The sequence below is a fragment of the Labeo rohita genome, chromosome 7, assembly GCF_022985175.1.
Source record: "Labeo rohita strain BAU-BD-2019 chromosome 7, IGBB_LRoh.1.0, whole genome shotgun sequence".
Lineage (NCBI taxonomy): Eukaryota > Metazoa > Chordata > Actinopteri > Cypriniformes > Cyprinidae > Labeo > Labeo rohita.
This window is the reverse complement of record NC_066875.1, coordinates 3397190-3424448: the sequence shown is the minus strand read 5'-3', so window position 1 is coordinate 3424448 and position 27259 is coordinate 3397190. Positions and strand designations below refer to the sequence as shown.

The 27259-nt window shown below is 34.6% G+C and overlaps 2 protein-coding genes across 2 annotated transcripts in view; both read right to left on the bottom strand.

Annotated features, from left to right (window-relative positions):
• The window catches only part of zmp:0000001168 (signal-induced proliferation-associated 1-like protein 2), a 262196-nt gene that overhangs the window by 148753 nt on the left and 86184 nt on the right, over positions 1–27259 (bottom strand). The gene's annotated exons all lie outside the window — the stretch shown is intronic.
• LOC127168113 (sodium/potassium/calcium exchanger 3) overlaps positions 1784–27259 on the bottom strand; it is a 43457-nt gene continuing 17981 nt past the window's right edge. The window contains exons 3-17 of the mRNA XM_051114682.1: positions 24661–24737; positions 23215–23289; positions 22043–22127; positions 20755–20858; positions 19796–19870; positions 19564–19589; positions 19323–19376; positions 14549–14691; positions 14272–14438; positions 12467–12686; positions 11814–11980; positions 9908–10022; positions 7073–7185; positions 6921–6986; positions 1784–5371 (exon numbers count right to left, since the gene is read on the bottom strand). Coding sequence (XP_050970639.1) covers positions 5261–5371; positions 6921–6986; positions 7073–7185; positions 9908–10022; positions 11814–11980; positions 12467–12686; positions 14272–14438; positions 14549–14691; positions 19323–19376; positions 19564–19589; positions 19796–19870; positions 20755–20858; positions 22043–22127; positions 23215–23289; positions 24661–24737 — 1598 coding nt within the window. The 3' untranslated portion in view covers positions 1784–5260. The remainder of the gene's footprint in view (positions 5372–6920; positions 6987–7072; positions 7186–9907; positions 10023–11813; positions 11981–12466; positions 12687–14271; positions 14439–14548; positions 14692–19322; positions 19377–19563; positions 19590–19795; positions 19871–20754; positions 20859–22042; positions 22128–23214; positions 23290–24660; positions 24738–27259) is intronic.

The following is a 27259-nucleotide window of genomic DNA, read 5'->3' as shown; positions in this document are numbered from 1 at the left end:
GTTCACTTAGGGCAGTTCACTTGCCAGGCACACTGAAGCGAGTGCACATGCTGGCCCGGGGCAATGTATCCTCCTGGAATGGAGACTACCCCCAAGTGGTCGGTTTTCGAGAGGGCAGAGGTGGACCTCTTTGCCTCAGAAGACAACTCTTATTGCAACTTATTTTTCGAAAGGAACAAGATGTGGCCCATGATTGGACAAGCACTCGCCTCTATGCCTTCCCTCTGATTTCCCTGCTTCCTGAGGTCTTCAGGTGAGTCAGGGAAGTCAGATGCTCGGTCCTCCTGGTGGTCCCACTCTGGAGGAACCAAACTTGGTTCCGCGAGTTGATTCAGCTGCTGTCGGCGGCCCCTTGGCCAATCCCGCTGAGGAAGGACCTCCTCTACCGAGTGAGAGGCATGATCTGGCATCCCCAGCCTGAGCTGTGGAGCCTTCATGTTCGGCCCCTTGACGGAAGTCCTTACAGCTGTCTGTGAATGTAACTAACACCATTTTTAGACTAGAGCCCTGTCTACGAGATGCCTCTACGTAATGAAGTGGCCTGTGTTTTCTGACTGGTGTGCAGTCCGGAATGAAGACCCGTCCTCATGTGACATGTCATCCATTCTAATTCTATCCATCTATCCATTCCTTTCTGCAAGAGCTGTTAGGTAAGTAGCTGACCAGTCAGTTTGCAAAAAACAACCTTGTCATTAAATTCCTGAGGTGAGCTCAGAGATTGAATCCATCTCGTCCTCATATTGTGCCGGTGGGACTTATGCACAGTCCTCAGGGCCCCTTTGAGATCCCCCTTTGACAGCTTACGGCCCCTGACGCTTAAGATTGCCCACCTTCTGGTTTTAGCGTTGGTGAAGTGAGTAGGTGGCCTGCAAGCGTTTTCAGTATTTCAGTACTTTACTCTGTTCAGAGCACAAGTCATTACCCTTCTAGCTTTTCCTAATTCAGAGGACAAGCAGGATCCTAATTTACTCTTTAGTAGATTTATTACCCTTAAAGTTTACGTAGAGAACTCCAGCCACTTTAGGCAATCAGAGCAGCTCTTTGTATTCTTGGAGGCTGCTCTAAAGGACTGTCAGTTACAAAGCAGTGACTATCCCATTGGACAGTAGATGCTGTAGCCTTGGCTTATGCCTCAGAAGACTTACAGTGTCCATTCGGAGTAAGGGCCCACTCCATCAGTGGAATGGCCTCCTCCTGGGCATGGTCCAGCAGAGTTTCAATTGGTGATATCTCTGCGGCAACCAGATGGTCTTCGCCGTCTGCCGTCACTACATTTTATAACCTGGATGTCCCTGCCCTTCAGGTCTGAATCTTGTCCGCAAAATCTCCCAGATCCCCTTGTAAGTGGAAAAAGTCATTGTTTTGCAGAACCTTAGGAACATTTTATTTCATGTTAAGATTAAGATGTTTTATGTCAGTTAAATCTGTTCTTATGGCTGTTGAAACTTTAATGCCAGGGTTAGGCATTACTCTGGTCATCAAGATCCATTTTCATATAGTTTCTTGGATATACACATTCTTGGTGTGATTGGGCTTTTTCTGTGAAAAATTATAACTTTTATTTTAATTGGGGAAATGTAAGCATCTCTAATTTGCATTTACTTTAACTTGATGTATATCAAAATGACAAACTAAAACTGTGATAAAAATTAAAAACTATAAACTAAAAACTGCTACAAATAAAATTAAAGGTAAAAATACGAAAATAAAAGCTACTTTAAAATATTAATAAAACCTATAATAGTAGCTCAATTATGTTAAATGACACTGACAGAAGCTCTCATTCTTATTATTGCACCTTTTATTGCACACAAGAACAGCCTTTTTTGTACAGAATACATTTTTGGAAAAGCCATGAAGCATTTGATTTTCCCCTCTCCACCATAATTATTATTTAGTGACAGCACTGTTTTGTGATTGCAGTAATCATTCTGCAAATCTCAGTATTATCACTCATACAAAATTAGTTGAATCTCACAGGACAGAAGTAACAGACTGCTTTTCTACATACAAACTGGTATCAGTAGTGAAAGTGTACAACCGTATACTTCATATTAAAAGATGTGAACATCAATAGTTGGAGGTCTCAAATATGTTTAGCGATCTTTTAGCAGAGCATAGAGCAGACATTAATGTTAGACTCATTGATTTTCCTTCAGTCTAAAAGACAACACTACTCACACCATATCCATTTCTATGTAATAATACAGAAATGTTAAAAACACTTCAACTAGACTTTATAAAACTAGGCAAATCGTAGTTAAATATAAACAGTAAATATTTCATTTTTTGTACTCTCATACTTAACAAACAACTCTAAATCTATATAAATAACAAATAACCCTAAATATTTCTTTTTTTTTCAATACTATAAACATTGTATTTTCCATTTACAACTATTAAAATGAACCATTTTTAGGGGAAGATCTTAAATTTCACTAAAAAGGTTCAGTACACATGTATTATATTCTATAACAACCAGTTACAAACCTCTTTTTAAAAACATCCAAAAACAACTATCAAAAATACGGTCACATTAAATTACTACTACAGGCAAACCTGTGTTGTTGTTGTTGTTTAAATATATATTAGCTTCTTGCTAAAAGAACTATTGTTTCTACAAATATTCCCACACGTACATAAATCATCAAAGACAAATTATCAGTCTATGAATTCAGAAGTATTGCTACAGTCAGTGCAAACAGATTAAAGACAGAATTACCACAACGTGATTACTTTGTCAATAACTACAGGAAACAAACAGTCTTTATATAACCAGTGCTATTACATAATCTGATAATCAAAAACCAAATACTTGTAATTAGAATACATTTAAAAAACAAACAAGTAATCAGAGTACAGTTACTTTTTCATGGACTACATGCTGACATTGTGATTACATGACCATAAGTCAACAGCAATAAATTAGTTGATCTGTAATTTACTGGCAAGCTATCTGTTTGGTTAACCTTTATCGTCTAATAAACTTTAACGGTCTTTTATACTAGTTTACTATTGTGTGATGAGTGGTAATTGATTCTTAGAGGGATAGTTCCCCCAAAAATGAATCTATTACAACAGAAGATATTTTGATTAATTTGGTAACCAAATAGTTTTGGGGACCACTGACTTTCATAGTAAAGACATAAACAGAACAGAGAGACATTTCATAAAAGATTTTCTTTTATGTTCCACCAAAGAACATAAATTACGTAAGTTTGGATTTTCATTTTTGGGTAAACTAACTATAATTCACAAACTAGTGATCAGAATTTCAACAAAACAATAGTTAAAGAAACAATTTAAGGCTATTTGTGTTGTTGCGTGTGCAGTAGTTTAAGGAATATGTTCCTTTTTGGTCTTTTTTGTATTTTTTGTTAAAAACGTATTCATGGTGGATTTGTTTCTTATAAACACGCAGTCTTTCTGTTCACACAACATTAATTGATGGACTGGAGTGGTGTGGATTATTTGTGGGTTAATGTGATGTTATTATCAGCTGTTTGGACTCTCATTCTGACAGCACCCATTCACTGTAAAGGATCTATTGGTGAGCAAGAAATGTAATGCTACATTTCTCCAAATCTGATGACGAAACAAACTCATCCACATCCTGGATGGCCTGAGAGTGAGTACATGTTCAGCACATTTTCATTTTTGGGTAAACTATTCCTCTAAACAATAAAAAAAAAGTTCAGGTAACAGTAATAAGGCTGAACAACAGAGATTTCCCTTCATGCTTAAAGCATTTTGTAATCACTTCGGTCCAGCTACACTACAGGTTTTTCATTTCTTCAATAGTGAGAGGGGTTGCATACATAGGCTATAATAGACTGGCAAAGTAATACAAACTGTGAAACATCCCTGTGCTGGTATAATCTCTATTGGTGCACTTACAGTGCAGCTCAGCCAATCAGAACATAGCAACAGGGATACCCTTGTGAAAAAGAAGTTATGAAGAAGAAATTGTTTTCAGTGCACTTGTAGTACACTTCAAATCTTAAAAGCGTATTTTTGAAAAATTACTTGCTAATCATGAAATAAAAGGGCACTTAAGTGAATGTTTATTAACAGACTTAAGTAGACTTTTAAAAAGTGACTGTAATAATATCAAATTTACTTTTAAATCATTGTTTTAATCTTTTGTCATGCTTTAAAGAAAGTATACTTATTTTGATGTGTTGACTAACATACCAAAGTATGGGGGCAGCCGTGGCCTAATAGTTAGGGAGTCAGGCTTATAACCTAAAGGTTGTGGGTTTGAGTCCCAGGTCTGGCAGGGAGTGAAGGTGGTGGGAGTGAATAACCAGCATTCTCTCCACCCTCAATACCACAACTGAGGTGAGTCCCTTGAGCAAGGCACCGATCCCCCAACTGTGGTGTGTGTGTGTGTGTGCGTGTTTGTTCACTTCTCACTACTGTGTGTGTGCACTTGGATGGGTTAAATGCAGAGCACAAATTCTGAGTATGGGTCACCATACTTGGCCACACATCATGTCCTTCCTTCTTACATATAATATATTTGACTGTAATTTTAAACATACTAGATTGCAACAAATGTGTAATTACGAACATTTAAATACTTCACAATACTTTACCATATTTTAAAGACAACAGAAGTAATTCTCAAATTACATATAAAGATGCACTTAATCCTACTTAAGTAGGTAAAAAAAAACTCCTAAGCTTAACTAATTGCATTTGGAAAAAAATTTAAACTACAACTCAATTTTATTCATTGCAAATAACATGCAATAAAAGTATGTGTATTCACTTAAAGTATTTTTTTCCATATTAAGTACTCTTTAAACTCTTCAAGTATGTTTTTTTTCCTCATAATATGTCTTCAAGTACACCAAAATGTACTTCTTTTTCACAAGGGTAAAATACTGCCAAGAAGAATTACTGAAGTCATAAGCAGGTAAACAGTGCCTGTTTGAAATACTTAAGCGTTTCTGTAAGTCGTCAGCATCCTGAGCCGACTGAAGACAGAAACTATTATATTATACAGTAAACCTTCCAGCATGAAGCAGTGCTTAATTAGACATTCAAAAACCATAACCGTTCCTGCTGTGGACAGAACAAAGGACTGACCGGATCTTGAAAACCATTCTGAGGTTGTTTCTGTAGTGCACACAATTTCCTCTTGTGCTACACTGTATTCAGGCATGAAATCTGCCAAGATTTAGTACCTGATCTACAGTAAAAGCACTATAATAATAAAACCAAATCAAGAATGCGCTGAAGAGTGTCATTGCCTCTAGAGCTGACCGAAGAGGATGGAGCAGAGCAGAAAGATGGAGTAAAGGAGCATGAGCCCAAAACCTAGTCTCCGATCCAGCTTCCAGCCGTTCAGATGCACACTCAGGACCTACAAGACACACAAACACACAGAGTCAACATGGACACTAACAGCATTGTGTATGCATGTTCAGGATGTGATTGGGGGATTCTGCTGCCTTTGCATAAAAATTTAAATCATTAAATCATTAAAAATTAAAAAAATTAAAATCATTTTCTGGTTGTTTATTTTTATTCCTGCATCTGGTCAGACAGGATGCATTTCCCATTTCTGACACCAGATGGTGATGCACATTTTCCTACCAGCATTATAAAACATGCCTTACAGACTACAGTAGACTGATGGGTATTTGGACTAATGATATTTTATCATTTTAGGTCTAATGGCAATTTTAACTAGTTACTGCTGTCTTTGCAAGATTATAATTACTACCATAACTCTTTCTTGAGACCAAAGGACTTTCATTTTATTTTGTGTTACAGTTTTATTTTTAGAGCTGCAATCAGCCAAGTAAAATGTGCATGAAACCATGACTTATTCTGGACTAAAAAACTTGTCAAGATAGATTACTAAAATGTGTTTTAAGATGTTTCACTGCTTATTTTAATACATCATGGAGCCTGTAACATGAAAATTTACAGTCAGTAAGTTAATCGTTAAAAATTTGCTTTATATTTATAATATATTAATTAATGAATACAACTAAAACAATATAATATTTCATTTAGGTAATAATAATAATAAATAATATTCTGTATCTTCACTATTCATTTACATGAATTGCACTACATTTCTAACATTATTATTAATTATTATTAGTATTTATATATATGTATATATGACAGAAATAATTCATATATAAATTATTTATATACAGGGCTGCATAACTTATTCAATTATATTGTAATTTTTTTGTCAAATATGGCAATTTTAACAATGATTAAAAATTACATCCCATATGGAAAGGTCACAAATGGCTGTAGAAACAAACTAAGACCTCTTTCATGATCTTTATTATTGTTGTTTTTAGTTTTAACTCTAATTATTAAAATTTATGTATAAATATACTACTGTAAATTACAGTTGTACTGTAACATAAAAACTAATAATTGATAAATACTAACAATTTTATTTTACAATAAAAGTTACCACAATTCTTCACTTTCAAACCTTCAACCCTCAAGCTTTTATTTTGTCAGAATGCTGATGAAATTCAGTAAACCTCAGACCACAGAAATGTAAAAAATTGTGCAGCCCCATTTACTTAATTCAATTTTACATTTGATTTAATTAATTATTAGCTTTTCATCAATTCACGAACTGCTGCAGTTCCCTCGCCACCATTCGGGAAACCCTGCTGTAGAGCAGTGATCCTCAAGTCCACGTGAGATGGGAAAATAAGCTCAGTGTAGATTTTTATTAACTATTCATCTATCTTTTATATTATATTTTTGTATTTTTAAATTAATTTGCCATTTGAGTCTGTGAGACCTGTGGTGGTGTAAGGTCTTCACAATTTTGGGACCTAAAAATGGGCTCAAGTCCAAATACAGTAGAGAACCTGTGGTGTGTGTTCTTGTATTAGTGTGTTAGTGGTAGTGGGTTGTGCATTACTCACTGTGAGGAAGACTGATGCGAGCAGCAGGATGACAGAATAAACCAGGCCTTTATTATTGATGGATACCTGACAATAGACACAGAGTGTTAAAGGAAAGTATCAGCGGGAACACATGTGCACTGGACAAACAATAACGTAAGTCAAACACTCACTGCTGATCCATGGTCTACCACTAGTGTCCTCAGAGCCCAGGGGAAGCCCAGTCCCAACAGGATGTCAAAGATATTGCTGCCGATGGAGTTGGACACTGCCATGTCCCCCAATCCTGAGACACAAAATCCAACCAGAATGTGATGCATTTTACAAATAACAGGGTTCCCACACCTTGGTAAACTTCAAATTCAAGGACCTTTCAAGGACTTTCCAGGTCCAATACCCTCAAATTCAAGGACTTAATGTGGGGACACATTTCAAGTGAGAGCAAGGTTACATCGTGTTACCTTGTAGGACAGACACATTGTTACAGTTTCCATGTGTCAAACACAACTATGCCAAAAATCTTTTTTTTTTTTTTGGCCATATGACAGAGATCTGATATTCTATTTGTCGTATTTCTGTTTTACATAAAACAAGAATATTCGGCTCTGCACCTGGGCAAGTGATGGATCCCATTGGATCTCTGGCAAGCCATTCTCTGTAATCTTAATTATTCTAATTAAAAAGCCCCCAAAGTAGCGCAATGACCATATCCCATATCAAGTCTCAAAATATTTCATTTCCATGCCTAAAATGTATATTTTACAGTCACCCTTGCGCAGATTGATCATAAACACACTTCCAAACAGTGGCCATCTCAAAACTTAACATCTTGCAGGTAGAATGCAAAATGTTTCAATACAATTGAGTTTAAAATCAGCTCAATTCTGTGCAAAAAATGTGGATTTGGCAACCCTGCATCCAACACAAGCTGCCGGAATCAGATTTAACTGATCGTGGGTCAAGACAAGAGTAATGAGAGATGACTGATAAATCATGCTAGAAGATTTGCTGCTCAGCAGATAATGTGCTCATTTCTGATCTCGTAAGACATGGTCCTTTTATACAGAGTGTGTATGATTGCGAAATTGAAAGTGAAAGTGAACAGCCGCTCATTCAAAAGAGATTTAAATACTCCGCATACGACAGTGGCTCCCTGATGCACGAAAATTATATTCAATATTAGAATGATTGCGTGAGCAGGTGACAATGGCCTGAATTTCAGCGGGAGCGGGATCAATAAAACTTTAATACAAAAACGGACACAATGAATGCCGACTGTAGAAAGCAAAAGCTGAATCCCGGACATTTTGGGTGATTTAGAAATCCTAGCCGAATGCATTTTTTAGGTCTAAAATCAGAGGACATGTCCAGGGAAAAGAGGACGTATGGTCACCCTACACAACTGAAGAAAAATCAAGCAAGCTGGTATGCATAAAGTACGACATGTTGGCAAAATAACATATTAGCGGACTGGAGGGAATTATATGGAAATTATTCCAAAAAACATCTTGCACAAAATACATTCAAGCACTTTCAAGGACCTGCCTCTTATATGTTTATTTTTAAAAACTTTCCAGGGCCTTGAAATTGTTTTTTCAGATTCACAAACTTTCAAGGACCCGTGGGAATAACATGCTAGCAACATTCAAAAACATGGTATCAAAATTTTAAAACATGCTTTCAAGATGCTAAAATGGAAGCAATGTTCTAAAATGTGCTAACAACCCAGATAGCAGACGTAGGTCTGCAAGATGTCTGTTAAAGATCTCTTGATCTGGAAAGCATCTGCTGTGTACAAACAGCTGGCAGACATCTGTAAGATGTCAGTTTTACATACAATCTAAATCATAAACATCTTAAAGACGTCTTATAGACATCTATTTGACATCTGATAGGAAACGTCCAATAGATGTATTGCAGATGAGCAAACTATGTCTTGCAGACGTCAAATAGACATCTCCGAGATGTATGTGTGCTATCAGGGAACATGTTAAAAATGTGCAAACAATGTGTTAAAACACGTTAACATTTCAAAACATTGCAATATCTGCTAGCAATGTGTTAAAACATGTTAAAACTACATACTGAAACATTAAAACATTCTAGCAATGTTCTGAAACATGATAAAACATGCTAAAGTATGCTGCCAGAATGATAAACCATGTTAACGGCATTCTAAAACATGCCACCGACATGCTAAAACAAACTAGAAAACAACATTAGACAAGCTAACTGCATGATAAAACATGTTAGCAAGTACACAGCAAGACTTTAACAACCAGCTAGAACACCATAGCAAATCACAACTGCATATCAACACTCACAACATGCTAGTGACATACTGAAACATGTTAACCATGCCAAAAACATGCTAACAATGTGGTAAAGAATGCTAGCAACAGGGTGAAACATGGTAAAACATGCTAGCAACTTTCCAAAACATGCATGCTAGCAATGTCATATTTAAAACCTTTAAACTTAGAACATATAAACTTCAAATATCTGAAAAATACTTGAGCCTTTTGCCCATCCTGCTGAAAAAAACCCCAGCTAAAACCAGCCTAGGCTGGTTGGCTGGTCTTAGCTGGTTTAAGCTGGAAGTAGCTGGTTTTAGCTAAGACCAGCCTAGATGACCAGCTAAAACCAGCCAACCAGATTAGGCTGGTTTTAGCTGTTTTTTTTCAGCAAGGCATGCTTTCTCAAGCCAACTTCATAGTTTTTCTTGACAAACTTTTTTTAGCTACTGTAGATAAAATGTCATTAATTTGAAAATCTACTTCCTTAATTTCCATTTCAATTGATAATTCTGCAGCTCCTTTGCTTCCTCAGTTGGAGTGGAGTTGGACTTTTAAAAACATTATTTAAAAAAAAGCATTTTTAAAAACACTTAAAAAGCATTTTAAAAAAAAAAACATTATTAAAAAAGCATATTAGATAACCAAAAAAAAAAAGATATTAACAAAAGTATGCATACAAATAATCTTTATGCGCATATAAAGGTTACACACCCTGGCGGGCGACAATAAGGCTCGCCATGCAGTCGGGTACACTGGTGCCAGCAGCCAGGAAAGTAATTCCCATGATGTAATCAGGAATATCTAGTGTGTAGCTGATGATTGTGACCTGAAAAACATGCCACATAGTGATAAAAATCAGCATAATCGACCAGCTAATGGAACAAAAAGACGGCTATACTTGAGGATGAGTTCACTTCCAGATTAAAAATCTCCTGATAATTTACTCACCCCCATGTCATCCAAGATGTTCATGTCTTTTTTCTTCAGTCGCAAAGAAATTACGTTTTTTTGAGGAAAACATTCCAGGATTTTTCTCTATATAGTGGACTTGATTGGACTTAATGGTGGCCAATGATTTGAAGGTCCAACATGCAGTTTATGCTTTATCCTTGACCAGCAACATGACCAGCTAGGGACCATCTTAAACCAGCATCAAAACATTCCTACCAGCGTAACCTTTTTTTTTTTCACCAGGGAATAGCTCCCTTGGTATGTTACTGAACTATACTATGTTATAAATAAACTACACATTTTTAATTTGTACCTCAGTGTGTTTCTTCTGAGTTTCTTTATGTGTGCCGTTATGCTCGTTTGTTTTGAAGTCTCTCACAAATAGACAAGCAGTGCGATTTTGATACCAGAAATACACTATCCATTATCAATCACTGTTGAATGGATTAAAATAAGAAGAATCATTCTTGAGTTTCGATGATTCGCTGGTTATTTTTTTTGTCACTTAAGTTTTAATCAGGCTGTTTGTCCAATCAGACAAGTAAAAAAAAAATAATCAAAAACAATGATTGTAAACAGGCATTAGGTCCCTCAGACTAAAGATATTTTAGCGGTAATGTTACCAAAATATTTAAAGGGGTCATCTGATTCCCATTTTCCACAAGTTGATATGATTCTTTAGGGTCTTAATAAAAAGTTTATAATATATTTTGGTTAAAAATTCTCAATGATAGTGTAAAACAACACCTTTTTTATCTTGTCAAAATGAGCTCTGCAAAAATCATCTCATTCTGATGGATTGTTCCTTTAAATGCAAATGAGTATCTGCCGCAAAACTTGCTAACTAGCACTTTATTAGCAAAGGTGATTGCAGAGATTCATAAAAAACCCCTTATACTCACTTCTGCTGTAAGCGAAGCTGGATCACGAATGATTTGCGCGAACATAGACGCATTCATGTAGATCGGGAGGTGCATTCCTTTCACAAACAAACGTAATCCACTGCATCTTCAGCGGCTCAGATGTCGGGAGTAAACGACGACCACTATGTTCATAATTAGATCCAGCAACACAACACCTCAATCGCTCAATCGGAGATATTCTTGTCTAACTTACATCCCTGCTCCGGCATCAAAACAATGGAGGTCTGACTGTTACAGCTGATTTAGGGCGGGTCTGAGGTAAGAAGCTCATGTCAATCAACTATCGTCGGAGCGGCCTCTAGGCATCTGAGAATGGCTCGATTTGAAAAAGGGGATATTATTTTTACAGATTATTTAAAAACCACTGCATGGATTTTTATCATTATAGGGTAGATTTTTACACTGCCAACACACATTAATGTTCAAACAGCATGTAAAAGTGAACTTTGCATTCGATGACCCCTTTAAGACCCATCGAGTCTGAATTTAAGACATTTTAAGACTTGTTAAGGCCTTTCATTAGAACAACATTATTTAAGACACTTAAGGACCCGTGGACACCCTGTGTCTGATTTGTTTGTTGGACAGAATGGCGGATTCAGCGTTACGATTGGTCAGATTGCCTGTCAATCAAGCTGTTTGCAAAGGGTCAGTTTCTTTGCAACTGAAGAAAGAATAACATGAATATCTTGGATGACAACTTATCCTTTAATAAGAATGTCTATTTCTGATCTTTTTCTTACCATCCACACCATGAGGTAGGAAAAAATAGCAATCCAGAGGGTTGATGCAATGAAGGTGACCATGAACCAGCGATGCCAACGTGGCAAAACACAGTTAGGCACTGTGTAGTACAGCAGAACAGCCAGCGGCCACGACACAAGCCACTTCAGACGCGCACAGTAGCCCGCTAATGCACACACAGAGAATAAATCACAAACAGATCAATGTTTCATTCCATTACTTGCTCACCAATGGATCCACTGCAGTGAATGGGTACCGTCAGAGTCCAACAAATGACTTTTCACTGGAGGAAGCAATATTATGGATTATGTACTCCATATGGATTATGAACTTTTAGCTGGAAGCAATGGTTTGAAGTTAAAAATGTCTTGACGTATTTGTTTCTTACAAACATGCAGCTTTTCATTCCTAGACGTTAATTGATGGACTGGATTGCTTGTGGTTTATTATGATGTTTTTATCAGCTTGTTGCATGGATCCACTGGTGAGCAAGTGATGCAATGCTATGTTTCTCTAAATCTGATGAAGAAACAAACTCATCTATATCTTAGATGGCCATCTTCATTTTAAACTGAAAATAAACCACTAACCAAAGCATTCTGCCTGCTTTTAATACTAATAATTTGAATTTGATAAGGTTTCATGCACTAACCAGGAAAATGGAGAGGTCTGAACATTTCGTCCCCATCCTCATCCTCTTCTTCAGGTTGAGAGTTTTCCACATCCACCTTCACTCCTTTCTGACCATCCATCATTTCTGTGTCCTCAGGTGTCTGCTGCGCCTCAACACTTCCTCCGTTCACTATCCCTCTAGAACCAAACGTCTTCACTGAGGTCCTGCTCATCCTATTCTCCCGCAGCAGTCTCTGTCTCTGTAATGGGCAAGGGAAAAAAGAGGAACTGACATTTTGACGTGTATTTAGCATGGATGTTAAGGTACCAGCATGGAAGGTTGGGCAAGATTCTGAATTTAACAACTGACTACCTTTTCAGTTTGAATTTGAATTGCAATAAGCAAAAACTTAATTTATTTTAAAAAAAGAATGAAAGAAAAAAATGGTGTAGAAACAATTTTCGCCCAAAAATTGCTGGTAAATCTCAAAAAATTACAAAGAATCAATAACACTGAATTAAACTTAAAAGTAGAAGTAGAAAGCCTGAAATAGTAATGTTTATGTAAAACATACTCCAATAATTAATTTTTTCCACATAACTTCAAAAATATTTTTTACAGTGTAAAAAAAACATATCAAGTTGCCCTATTTATTCCCAGATATATAACACGGACGATATTAATGATAAGAATAACTGATTAGACGTGTTTGTCTTCAGTACTATCAAAACAATTGACATCCACCAAGATTAATACTAATTTTGTCAACCAGTACCATAAATGTCTACCAAATATATATAAAACATCTAGTATTTCTATTTATTTTTTTTTCCAAAAAAAAAAAACTTTTTTTTTTTACAGTTCAGTAGTGAGTAAATTAGAACTTTTTTCTACTTTTTCCATAAAAAAATGTACATTTAATGATTAAATAATAATTATATATACATATATATATATTAAATAATAAATAATAATTAAATAAATGTTTTTAATATTTTCAAACACTGACTATTCTTGACATATTTCAGATCACTTCACTTGCATGAAGTATTTATATGATTTCTTTTTTATTTTTGGTTTAATTTAATTTAATTTCATTCATTTCTGTTATTTTTACTATTATTCTGCATCCACTTAACAACAAGAAGAATTCTTTTTCCCTCTGAATCCTTGGCTCATGGTAAGTTGAACGAGCACCAAAATGTAAAAATCGTAAGGTTTAGTTTTTTCACTATTTTTAATTGTTCGTAAAATCTAATTTTTCAAACTCAACCTAGACGGTTTGTCTGATTTTCATCAAAATTGGCTCAGATCATCTTCAGACCATGCTGGCAAAAAATCATGGAAATCAAGTTGAGTAGTCAAACCGTTCTTGAATAACGGACGTCTACGAAAAGCGCACAAAATGGAAGTGAGGCTATATCTCTGCAACGGTTTGGAGTATTGAGACCAAACTTGGTGTGTGTTATAACAAGCATGACCTGACGCTGCCTGCAGAGTTTTAGCACAGTGCCACCTAGTGGTCAGGATATATGATGTTTTAGCTAATAACTTTTCAATGGTTTCGCCAAAAATCACGTGCCGAATCGAACCATACCTAATTTTCCCATGTCTACTATTTTGGCTGTCTGCCATTTTAAATTTTGTCAAAAAATGCTATATTTTACGAACGCATTGGTGTATCATTAAGAAACTTGGTATGGCACCATGCCCTGACAGTACTCAAAAAGTTTGGGGGCAGCGCCACCCTGTGGCCAAAAGTTTTAGCTAAATACATCTAAAATAATTTAAATGGAATTTAAAGGGCATTGTCTTTATTAAGTAACATAAATGTGTGAGTTCACCTCACTGATGAGCATGCGTCCAGCCATACTCAGACGGGTGCGTGGAGAGAAATGTGGTGTGATCATGACACGCAGTCCAGCCTCTGGGAATGAGAGCTGGTGTGGCCTCATGATGAGCATCTCATCCACCATCACTACTGAAGACTCCTGTCCTGAACCTGCTGGAGCTGACAACAAATACATGCTTCAGAACACAGATTTTACATTGGACCTGCATGTTATGAAAAGCAATGCATTCCTGCTTTAGAAAAACAAACATGAATACGTGCACAAGTACCTTTCCTTAACAGCACCATAGAAGTGTTGCCGTTTGCTCCCGCTTCATCAGCCTCTTTATCTCTGGACGTTTGTCTCCTGACACAACATTGACCTGGATTGCCACATGACCTCTGGACAAAGCTGGCAATCTGACTGTTAAACCTGACAATGAGATTAAGGCAAAATCAAACAAAATTTTGAGTTTATGTTTCTGTGACTAGAAAACAATTTCTACTTCAAAACTTTCTGTTCATCAAAGATTCCTAAAAAATAAATTGTATCACTGTTTCCATAAAAATATGAAGCAGCACAACTATTTTCAGCATGACCCTGGACCACAAAACCAGTCTTAAGTAGCACAGGTATATTTGTAGCAATAGCCAACAATACATTGTATGGGTCAAAATGACAGATTTTTCTTTTATGCCAAAAATCATTAGGATATTAAGTAAACATTGTGTTCCATGAAGATATTTTGTACATTTCCTACTGTAAATATATTAAAACTTAATTTTTGATTAGTAATATGCTTTGCTAAGGACTTCATTTGGACAAATTTAAAGGTGATTTTCTTTTTTTTTTTTTTTTTTTTGCACCCTCAGATTCCTGATTTTCTGGATGATCTCGTCCAAATATTGTCCTGTCTTAACAAATCATACATCAATGGAGCTTATTTATTCAGCTTTCAGATAACTTATAAATCTCAATTTTTAAAAAAATTACCCTTATGACTGATTTTGTAGTCCATGGTCACATATAACATAATTAGAAATGTTTATTAAGCAGCAAATCAGCATGTTAGAACGATTTCTGAAGGATCATGTGACACTGAAGACTGGAGTAATGATGCTGAAAATTCACAGAAATAAATTACATTTTAAAATATTCAGATTCTATTAGTTTAGCATTAATTTTTAAAAATTTCCCGATATATGCATGATATGCCAATAAGGCTCATTAGTTAACATGAATGAAGAACAATAGTTCTACAGCATTTATTAATCTTAGTTAATGTTAATTAAAATCACAAGTAGTATTTGGTAACATTAGTTCATGCACTGTAAACTAACACATACAGTGAACGACTGCATGTTTATAACTAACATCATCAAAGATTAATAAATAGTGTAATAAATGTATTGTCATTGTTTGTTCATGTTAGTTAATACATTAACTAATGTTAACAAATGAGACTTTATTGTAATTATTGTTACCGAATAATTGATTATCTTGCTTCAAAACTGTCAAAACAATTAAGAGCCATCAAGATAAATATGACTTTGTTATACAGCATCACAAATGTCTAACACATTTATTTTCTAAAAACATTTTTTAGAGTTTTATATCAATAGTTTTAGTAACATACAACATTTATATAACCATCAAATTTAAAAAATAAAAAACAGTTAATTCCCGTCACAATTGTACTGTTTTCACTCATTTTTAATCATTTTTTTAAGCCTTGTTGAGCAGAAGAGATAAAAAAAAACTTTTTTTCCAAATTTTTGACTGGTAGTGTGTTTATGTCTAAACACTCTCCTGGTATAATTTTAGCACCCTCTAGTAGGACAGTTTTAAAATTAGTATGTATCTGTGATTTATGTTTCTTGAGAAACCCTCAATCTTCCTTCTTCTCTGAAGCTGTTATACACTTTGCTTTTAAGTACTCGTTGCTAAAACATTACTGTGTAAGAGCATTATTTTGATGCTTTTGTGAAAATGCTTATTTTTCCTGAACTTAGTGACATATTTTCAGCACTTTTTGGAATAACCTACATATATACATTTTAATAAATATTCTTCAATCTATGAATACATGCATTATTTTGCAGTTTCACAGTTCACACTGATATGAACTTCAAAAGTTTTGCCAAGGGTTTTTGAATCACTGTTTCTCTGGCATCTGGTGGAAACATTAAACACACCGGCATCCAAAACACAACATGCTCATCTTTCAAACCGGGCTGCTGTATTCGCATGGGATAAATGTGTAATATCTTGTATTATCAACACGACAAAACATGCCTCAGCTTCTCTTCTCCAACAAAACAGAGGAGGGATGTTTATCTGAGGCTCGAACAGCTCAAGCCTCCCCTAATGGCCTTAAAAGGTGCTTAATGAAGGTTGTTGTCGTGTAGAAGATCCTTATCAACAACACTGTTACTCATCAGCTCTCCTTTCCAAACAATACATGAAACGTGCTCCTCTCTCTCATACACATGCAAGAGGAGTCATGAATGTGGAAATTTATAACCCACAGAGCAATAAGGAGAAGAGAAGTTAGCAAAGTATTATGACTGAAGCAACAGCTCTGTAAATGTATCGCTTCAAGACATTTGGGCTATTATTATTAGATCTTGAAAATGAGTTGCAAATTCTTCAAAAGCAGTGTCACTATTAATGATTGTTTGTTGCTCTTCATCTCAAACGTAACCATCTAGGGAGTTTTTCTCAACACATTAGTCTTCAGACAGTTTTCTGGCACAAGTTTCAGCAACACTGCTTATGTTTTGTTAAAAGTGCTATACTAATAAAAAATCATTCAACAAATGTCTTTTTTATTAATGTATTATAGGTCCTCTCCAACACAATCTCATGGCAATTCATAACTATTTTGCGATTTGCTGAAAGGATGGCTTATACCTCTGTGATGTTGTTTAGGTGTGGACCTTCATGCTTACTTTTTTCTAAAAAACATACATTTTCATATGAAATCACCACCTTGTAAAAAAGGGTTTTTTTGGTAATAGTACTTAATTACTGTTATTACAGGTTTTTATACTTAAAATATTTAAAATAAAACTGAATACTTATACAATAATAACAATAACAATAATTATATTAATTAAAAGTAATAATAATGTTATTACTATTAAAAACAATAATTTTTACTTACATAAGTAATTTATGTAATTTATGTATTTTTTCATCACTTGCGAAAGAATCATGGTTTTTGAGGAAAACGTTTCAGGATTTTTCTCCATATAATGGACTTCATTGGTGCCCAGATTTTGAACTTCCAAAATGTAGTTTAAATGCGCCTTCAAAGGGCTCTAAATGATTCCAGCCGAGGATGAAGGGTCTTATCTAGCGAAACGATCGGTCATTTTTTTTGAAAAATAAACATTTGTATACTTTTTAGGAACAAAGGCTTGTGTAGCACAGGCTCTGGGATGCACGTCCACGACGCTACGAATCATGTTCATCGTCTGTGTACTCCGGCTCAAAAACGTAGAGCGTGGCAAAAAACTCCATCTCATTTTCTTCTACAACTTCAGAATTGTCTGACAGTGTTTGACTTACATGCACTTCCTTAGTCTTTGCACGTTTGCTTTGTACACACTGGGTCTGTAGTTCCACCTACGTGACGTGATTCAATAGTACATGGTGTCGTGGAAGCATATCCCAGAGTTTTGTGCTTAAAAAGTATAACATTTTTATTTTCCGAAAAAAATGACCAATTGTTTCGCTAGATAAGATCCTTCTTCCTCGGCTGGGATCGTTTCGAGCCATTTGAAGCTGCATTTAAACTACATTTTGGAAGTTCAAAGTCGGGGCACCAATGAAGTCCATTATATGGAGAAAAATCCTGAAAACCATAATTTCTTCACGACTGAAGACAGAAAGACATGAACATCTTGGATGACAAGGGGGTGAGTAATTTTTTTCTAAACTGTTGTTCTGAAAGTGGAGTGCTCCTTTAATTGCATGTTGATTTGAAATGAAATGGGAGCATATTATAGATTCAATATTAAATGCAGTTAGCTGAAGAGTATTTCTAATCCACTTAAGTAGGACTTAAGTACATTTCATATGTAATTTCTTAAGTACTTCTGTTGTGTTTGAAATATGAAAGTTAAGATAAACTTTTATTTTGGCATTATTATAACTAAAGTACACTAAAGTGTACTTAAGTGTGTTATGAAACAATGTTAGCAAAGTATCTCTTTTTAAGTCACTTAAGTGGCATTATTTCATTAATATTACTGTATATTATCTGCAAGTAGTTTTTAAAATGTACTTTTAAGATTTGAAGTACACTACAAGTGCACATCCAATATAATTAGGAGCACTTATTTTTCAAAGTTGATTCATCATGAAATACTTTAATTTCTACGGACAGCATCTGTGGCCTGCCGTTATTTATCAGAGAACATAACATTTGCTGGTAATTTTGGTCTATTTAACAAGGTTGTCGCTTTTATATGAAATAAATGTGTAACTACATTACAATTTACGTACATCCTAGTACAAAATGTTGTGATATTTTTCACCACAAACCCAGTGGTGTAAACATTTCATCTGAGTTTGAGTGAGTGAGATTTTCTTCTATTTGGCTGGTAGAAACAACATTTCCTCAAGTTCTAAATCAGATATAAAATTACACAATGAATGGCATATTAAGATATTATTAAGATGTTTTAAGTTTTTATGATGTTTGTGCATTAATGTAGCACTCTTTAACTAATATTCCATTCAAAATTACAATACACCAGCATGCTTGTGTCTAAGCTTTTACAACAAACAATATCAAAATGTGACCAAGATTGTCAGTAGAACGTCTCAATCTCATTCTTCTAGCATGAAATGTGGGATCATAGTGTGCACTTGACATCAAAAGAAACAATGTATCTGGGTCTTGAAATATTTTTTAAAATGTTCCAGAAATGGGTGATAAAAGTGGATGGATCTGAATACTTTATGAATACTATTTAAAAAACTCTCTGAATGCATTTTGAAAGTATACAGCATTGCACAAAAATCTCTGTGATGAAGAACAGCATGATACTCACTTCATGATAAGGATGTAAACTCCATACATGCAGATCAGTAGCATTGATTCCCACCTGTAACAATGCATTCATGAATACAAAGATTATCAGTGCAACTTTCTATGTGTACCTTTACATTACATTCATGCATTTAGCAGACGCTTTTATTTTAAAGTGAATAAAATTGTATTGTATTGCAAATACAACACAATATTTCTCATCTACTTGAACCTGTGGACATGGATGTAGAAGAAACACTTACCATACAACTCTTTCATCATAGATAACCTGGAGAAAAAGTAAACAAATTGTGGGGTTACATGAATGGGAGTTGCTGATTAATTCTTCATGTATTATTTTTAATTGAAAATCTATGGAAGCAAATCTACCGACTAGCACTTGCAGTCATTATTGACACCATGTTCAGATCCATTATACTATTTCTCTCTCTGTCTTTTGCCCTCTCTCGTATGTACAATCACGCACAGACTCACCAAAATCAAGGCCAGCACTGAGAGGATGTAGTACAGCGAGTCTCTGAACATAGACCACCATGTCAGGGCCACCGTCTAAGACAGTAATAGGCAAAAAACAAATGAGAAACTGTAAAAATATGCATTTTTCAAATGTTCAATGTGATTCCAATGAAGAATTCAGTTCTTCATTGGAAGAACTCACAATTCTGACTTTTGTTCTCACAATTTCGAGTTTACATCTCGCAATTCTGACTTTTTCTCGCAAAATTTTTGCGACTTTGTATGATGCAATTCTAAGAAAAAAAAGTCTGAATTGTGAGATAAGTCACAGTAACCTTTTTTAAAAAAATTTTATTCAGTGGCGGAAATGGCCTTTTTAGCCATAAAAAATGGCTAAACTATCCTACTGAAAAATAAATATTCTAAAATGTATTTAAAATATATTTATTTCATGCTACGTATACTACAAATACATTTACATCTTATGTACTTCATGAAAATAGCCTGCAATTGTACTTTTAGTATACTAAACTAGTATATTTAAAGTCTGCTAAACCGAAACAACTAATTTTGTACTTAATGCACTTTAATTGTGTGGAAGTAGTGCTGACGTCCAACTAAAGATAAACTGAAGTATAAACTGAAGTGGAACTATTGCAAGTATACTTTAGGTAGACTTAAAATAATATCGGTCTTTAAATGCAAAACATTTAAAGATCATATAATCCTCATCAGTAGTGACATTAAAACATATTTTAGGCTTAATATTAAGAAATGTGCATTGTGCACAAGTAGTACTCCAAATAGAGTTTAATTACAATTCAGTCAGTAAGTCTTGAGTGTTATGTCATTAAATAGACTTGAACTATATTTAGTATGAAATAAATGCATTTTAAATCTTTTACTTTTTTAAAAGGTTAAGTCTTTCAGTGTTGCTCTTATCATTAATACTTTGATAGACAGATGAGTTTGTTTACCTGACGGGCAAAGATACCACACACTCCAATGATGACCAGTATGTTGAAGACAGCCGACCCAACAATGGTGCCGACGCCGACATCTCCCTTCGTGATAAACACACCTGCCAGTCAAGCACACGCACAATGGTCACATATGCGATAGAGTCAAAATCACATTAATCATTTAACAAATTTCACATTTTATATATTAATATTTATGCAAGAAACACCCAGTATAGGCATATAAATGTATGAATGTATGATCAAAACTGTACTGAAAAGCCCGTTGCACACAATCTACTACTACCTTCTGATAGATTATATTTGTTTAGCAAGTAAAAGGCCTTTTAGTATAACTGTACAAAAGTCCACTTTCAGCTTGTGTTTTACTGATTTTTATAAAGTAAGAATAAATTTGATATTATAAGTAATATTTCTACTAGACTGAAGTAGATTATCCATACATCACTTTGTAGAAAAATCAGTGTATAATCAAATATAATCATCAGTCTTTTGAGGAACATTTATTTCTTCATCTCTCAATCATCACTGTATTGCACTGCATTGTTTTTACTCATCAAACAAAACATTTAAATATTTTACTAAGACATATTATTGAAGATATAGCGTGACAAATGATATTTATATCAATCTATGTAAATAGTCTGTTATACTGTCATAAAAATCAGAATTTCATCTTACATTTTGTCCATATAAATATCAGCACCAAACTGCATATTTTAATGATTTATTTTATCTTTTAACTGCTTTTCTTGTAATTATACATAGGGCTGCACGATTATGACAAAAATCATAATTGTCGATTATTCCCTTGAAATTGTAAGTGCATTCATCACAATTTACATGAAATGATGTTTTGAATAGCTTTATACCATTGTGTGAAGCAACTGCATGGCACATTTTTATATATAGTTTCTTCTTTAAATATAAAAAAGTAAAAATGTAAAAATTAAAACAATGAGGAAAAAAAAACCTTAAGATAACCTGTACGAAAATACACACACTCTCTCTCACACACTTTCTTAAGAAAGCAGAATAATGTAAGTGGATTTTTTTTTGTAACTGTGCCTTTGAACAATTACATAATTGTGGCATCTGTAATTGCAATCACAGTTCGAAATGTGATTAATTGTGCAGCCCTAATTATACATCAATCCTTCGTTATACTGAAGGACAGGACTTTTGTTGTGTATAAAATGTACTGTAGTATATGCACATCTTACATCTTATGTGAAATTATAACCAGTCAAGTGGAGGTTTAAAGGTAATGCAAAAGCAAACTTACCAATTAAGGAAGTAAACAATTCGGGAGCTGAACTTCCCGCAGCCATGAAAGTCGCTCCGGCCACATCTTCACTCAGCTGCAGATTCTAATGGAGAGCATCATATAAATGATTAATCATGAGTACTAGCACTAATGCACAACTAATAACATTGTCTCATTGACAATTTATCTTACAGTGTCCTGCACACTGTTTCAACATATTTGTCTGCACTTGTGGATTCCAACCAGACTTCCTTTGTAAAAAAGAAGTGTGCTTAATTGTACTGAATGTAACTTCAAATATTAAAAGTATATTTTTAAAAACTGTACCTGCAACTGTTATATAAAATTAATTAAATAAAAAGTCACTTCAAGAGAGTACACTTGAAAGACTTTCTTAATGCACTTAAAGAGGCATAATATCAAATAAAAGTTTAACTTTAAAGTACATTTATAATTAATGTTTTAATAATCTTGTCATACTTAAAACACATACTAAAGCACATGTTTGTAATATGTAATATTTGATTATTAGTGTGCTAATAATACATATTACACTATACTTTAATAATACTACAATGCAACTTCTAATTACAAATATTTTTAAATGCATCCCATACATTTTTCAACATGAATGATGTATATTGAAGTATATTGTAGTCTTTTTAGCAGTATGCTTTCAAAGACAATGGAAGTAATTATGAAATTACATATAAAAACACTAAAATTCAGCTAAGTGTATTTAATATAAATTAAAACTATAAAACATTTTCTTTTAATTGCAGTTAACAAGTCAATGTCAGAAAACGTTACATTCAGCTCACATTTAAGTATATTCTTCTAAAGCATTTTTTAAGTAAGCTTAAGTGTACTTCTTCTCCACAAGTGTTCTCCAGCAGCATGAATCTCTGCAGATTTGAATACTTAAATCCTGACAGCTCGTGACAAATCGTGAACAAAGCCAATTCCCTTTAGGAACACGGACAAAGGGAATTTCCCAGAAGGAAAAACACCTTCCAGTCTTGACATGTTAATTAACACTTTAGCCAGAGTTCATGACACATAGCATCAGTGCTGACCCGTGGGAGCAGGGAAACAAGGCTGTCATCGCTTCGCTTTCTGAAGCACAGAAAAAGTAACATGTGCTGTCATTCTTGTTCCCGCTGAAATGTCTGACAGGTGGCTCCACTCACCTCTGAGATCTTCTCCAGCGACGGGACAAAATAGTCATCGCAAACGATAGCCAGTGCGTAGAACATATAGACTGCCTGCAACGAGAGGACAGATAGATAGATATACAGATAGAGAGATACAGAGGATAGGTACAGTTGAGGTCAAAAGTTTACATCCCCCTTTCAGAATCATTAAAAATTGTATTTATTTTACCAAAATATGCATGTTCTTTTTTATTTAGTACTGACCTGAATAAGATATTTCACAAAGATGTTTACATATAGTCCACAAGAGAATTTATAAAAATGACCTAGTTCAAAAGTTTACATCCCCTTGATTCTTAATACTGTGTTGTTACCTGAATGATTCACAGCTGTGTTTTTTTGTTTAGTGATAGTTGTTTATGAGTCGCTTGTTTGTCCTGAACAGTTAAACTGCCCACTGTTCTTCAGAAAAATCCTTCAGGTCCCACAAATTCTTTGGTTTTCCAGCATTTTTGTGTATTTGAACCCTTCCCAACAATGACTGTATGATATTGAGATCCATCTTTTCACACCGAGGACAACTGAGGGACTCATATGCAACTATTACAGAAGGCTCAAACGCTCAGTGATGCTCCAGAAGGAAAAAACATGCATTAAGAGACGGGGGTGAAAACTTTTGAACATAGGTAAGATGTATACATTTTTCTTATTTTTTTCCTAAATATCATATTTTTTCATTTAGTACTGCCCTTCAGAAGCTACAGAAGATACTTTCATGTTTCCCAGAAGACAAAATAAGTTAAATTTACCATGATCTTTTTCAAATTCAAAAAGTTTTCACCCCCCCCCCCGGGTCTTAATGCATGTTTTTTCCTTCTGAAGCATCACTGAGCGTTTGAACCTTCTGTAATAGTTGCATATGAGTCCCTCAGTTGTCCTCAGTGTGAAAAGATGGATCTCAATATCATACAGTCATTGTTGGAAAGGGTTCAAATACACAAAAATGCTAAAAAAACCAAAGAATTTGTGGGACCTGAACAATTTTATTGAAGAACAACGGGCAGTTCAACTGTTCAAGACAAACAAGTGACTCATGAACAACGATCACTAAATAAACAACAAAAAAAAAACGTAGCTGTGGATCATTCAGGTACCAACACAGTATTAAGAATCAAGGTAATGTAAACTTTTGAACAGGGTAATTTTTATAAATTCAACTTTTTTTTTTTTTCTTGTGGACTTTATGTAAACATCTTTTAAGTGAAATGTGTTATTCAGGTCAGTACTAAATAAAAAATAGCATGCACTTTGTACAATGCCTCTTATTTTGGTTAAATAATTAACATTTTTAATGATTCTGAAAGGGGGATGTAAACTTTTGACCTAAACTGTAGATAAAACAATAGAATGGAAGGACAATAGATAGATAGATAGATAGATAGATAATTCCATGGATAGATGGATGGATGGAGTATCACTCACACACAGCACGTGCAGTAGTATGGCTCCTCTCTTGCGCTGCTCTTTGGTGAAAATGTCCTCAGGGAACTCATGAATTGCTAATGGGAAAACAACACATGGTTTAGACATTGAAACATCAGAAACTAATGTGCTTGCTGGATTTTCATAACCAATTTACTGTAGTTGAATGTGTGGTGGGCTAGCTGCATATATGACACAAGTGTTCAGGCAAAATATACAGAGAAAAATATGAACTTTAAAGATGACAGAACCCAATTCTATTTATAGCAGCCCATCACTGTGCTACTGAAGCCTCCTTTCTCCACACTCATATGAAATCATACACACTATAGACCCACTCTCTCAATTATGTTACCCTATTAATTTGTGCCTCAACCGGAGTTTTAGACGAGTTTTCTCAACTGTAATCAAAAGTACAAGATTTCAATCTGAACTCAAATAATCGTATTTCATAAATATATTTATATAAGCACATTTTTACAGTTTTATGGGTATATTTTAGATCTCTTAAACCTCACAACACAATCATATGGATTCTAAAATTTTTGATTTAAAGGCCAAGAATGAAATGGATTACTTTATTATTTTATTGTGCATTTCTAATTAATTTTATGGATGTTTTTATTCACAGCATATTCAGAAAAATGCAGTGTCCCATAGCAAACAAAATAAATACTACGCAAGACTGGTTGAATGAATACAGTTTTTTTTCTCATTATTTTAAATCGTAGTCTTGTTTAAAATAAAATTTAATCCTTTCAAATGAAACAGAAATTAACAGAATTAAGATTTATAATTGCAAATTAGGTACACAAGTCAGTTAAGTTTAGTAAATGCATCTGAAAACAAACTTATTGATCATAAATACAACAAAATCAACCAATTAATTCCATTAATTAAATTTTCATATATTAATTTTGAAACATTTGTACATCATACAAGAATGATTTGTGTTTTAGACAGTCAATATGCCAGTATTGTACATTTTAGTGTCTATGTAAACTTAAGTAATTGTAAGTGTCGAAGAACCACATTTTATGTAATACTCCTTTCATGACAGCATGTAAGTTGACTTAGTTGTTTTTTTAAAAATTATTCTGAGATAAAGAACAAGTTGGAGTTCTCAGCTGTGATTCACTTAAAAGGAATAGTTCACCCAAAAATTAAAGTTCTGTCATCATTTATTTTTTCCATATGGAAGTCAGCGGGGACCAGCAGCTATACTTGGTTACCAACATTCTTCAAAATATCTTCTTTTGTGTTCAAATAAAGAAACTCATAATAAATGATGACAGAATTTTTGGCTGAACTATCCTTTTCAGTACCAACACGTCTCCTAAAAGAGCAACCTTTGACTCTGAGCGATAACATTTTCCACTGGGACGCTTTAGGAAAAGCACTAATAAAAACAAACACATGCACAGGGATAATTTTATGTCTTGCCCTTTGCATCCCATACATTGGTTTCTTTTTCTTTTATTCTCTCATCGCTTGTCTTTTCCGCCCTCCCTCTTCCATCTCCTCTTCCTATCTCTTTTTTGTCATCTTTCCATCCTCTTCTGTATTCCAGTGTCAAAAGACATCTCCATGTAAATCACTGAATGGCGCTGAAAACCCGCCTCTGATGAACGTCCTGACGAGCTGCCTCAGCGAAGGCAGTTACTATGGCGACGTCCTCCCTAGGGCAGTGAAATGTTGACGAGCAGCGGCAGGAAGCCAATGGCAACAGAGCGAAAGTGAGAAACAGGGTGTAGGATATATCTTTCCCATGGACTTGATTTAGGAAATATGGAAAAAAAGGAGGGACCAAAGAGATGACAAGCAACACAGAAGTGCAACTGCTAAAAATACTCCACTTCCCTCTCCCAGGGGGAACGTCTTGGGGTTCTGTGAGAAAGACGCGCATATAAGACGGCGTTCGACTCCAACAAAAATAGAGAAAGTGTGTAAATCAGATGGCAGAGCAAGTGAACATTTTTTAGACAAACCAAATAACAGAAAATGCTAGGATAATGGAAACTTTCACACTTGTTTTCTGTGTTCACTTTTTCTCCCATTTTTTAGTCTCAACTTACATATTTACTATCATGTAAGTAAGTACAACAAAGGCTTATTAGAAAATGTGCAAAAATCCAAAAACGTACCTATAAATACAATTCACTGCAGTTTTCTGCTGAAGTTTACACTAGTGGCAGTAAAACACCAACAATTTTTTATTCTTTTTTACACAAATTATGATTACAGGAGCAGATTTTTGATTAATAAATATGTATTTTTGCACTGTTCTTTGCATAATACTATGTTTAAGGCTTCAAAAGACTTTATTGACTTTATTAAAACATATTGCATGATTTGTAAACTAACACATTTTGATATTTGCATCACATATCCTGCTCCACGGCTTTTCTAACATAGTAAACTTGCTCGATTGCGCACCCGGTACAGCACTTCATTTGAGATGCGAAGCATTTGTGTTCGAATCCTGGAAACGTGAATCACTTTAAAAGGCTTAAAGACTTATAAAAGCAAACTAAAATTATATGGTTGCTTCAGCAAAAGCGTTTTATCTTACGTTTGCTTTTGTTAACTTTATCGGTTA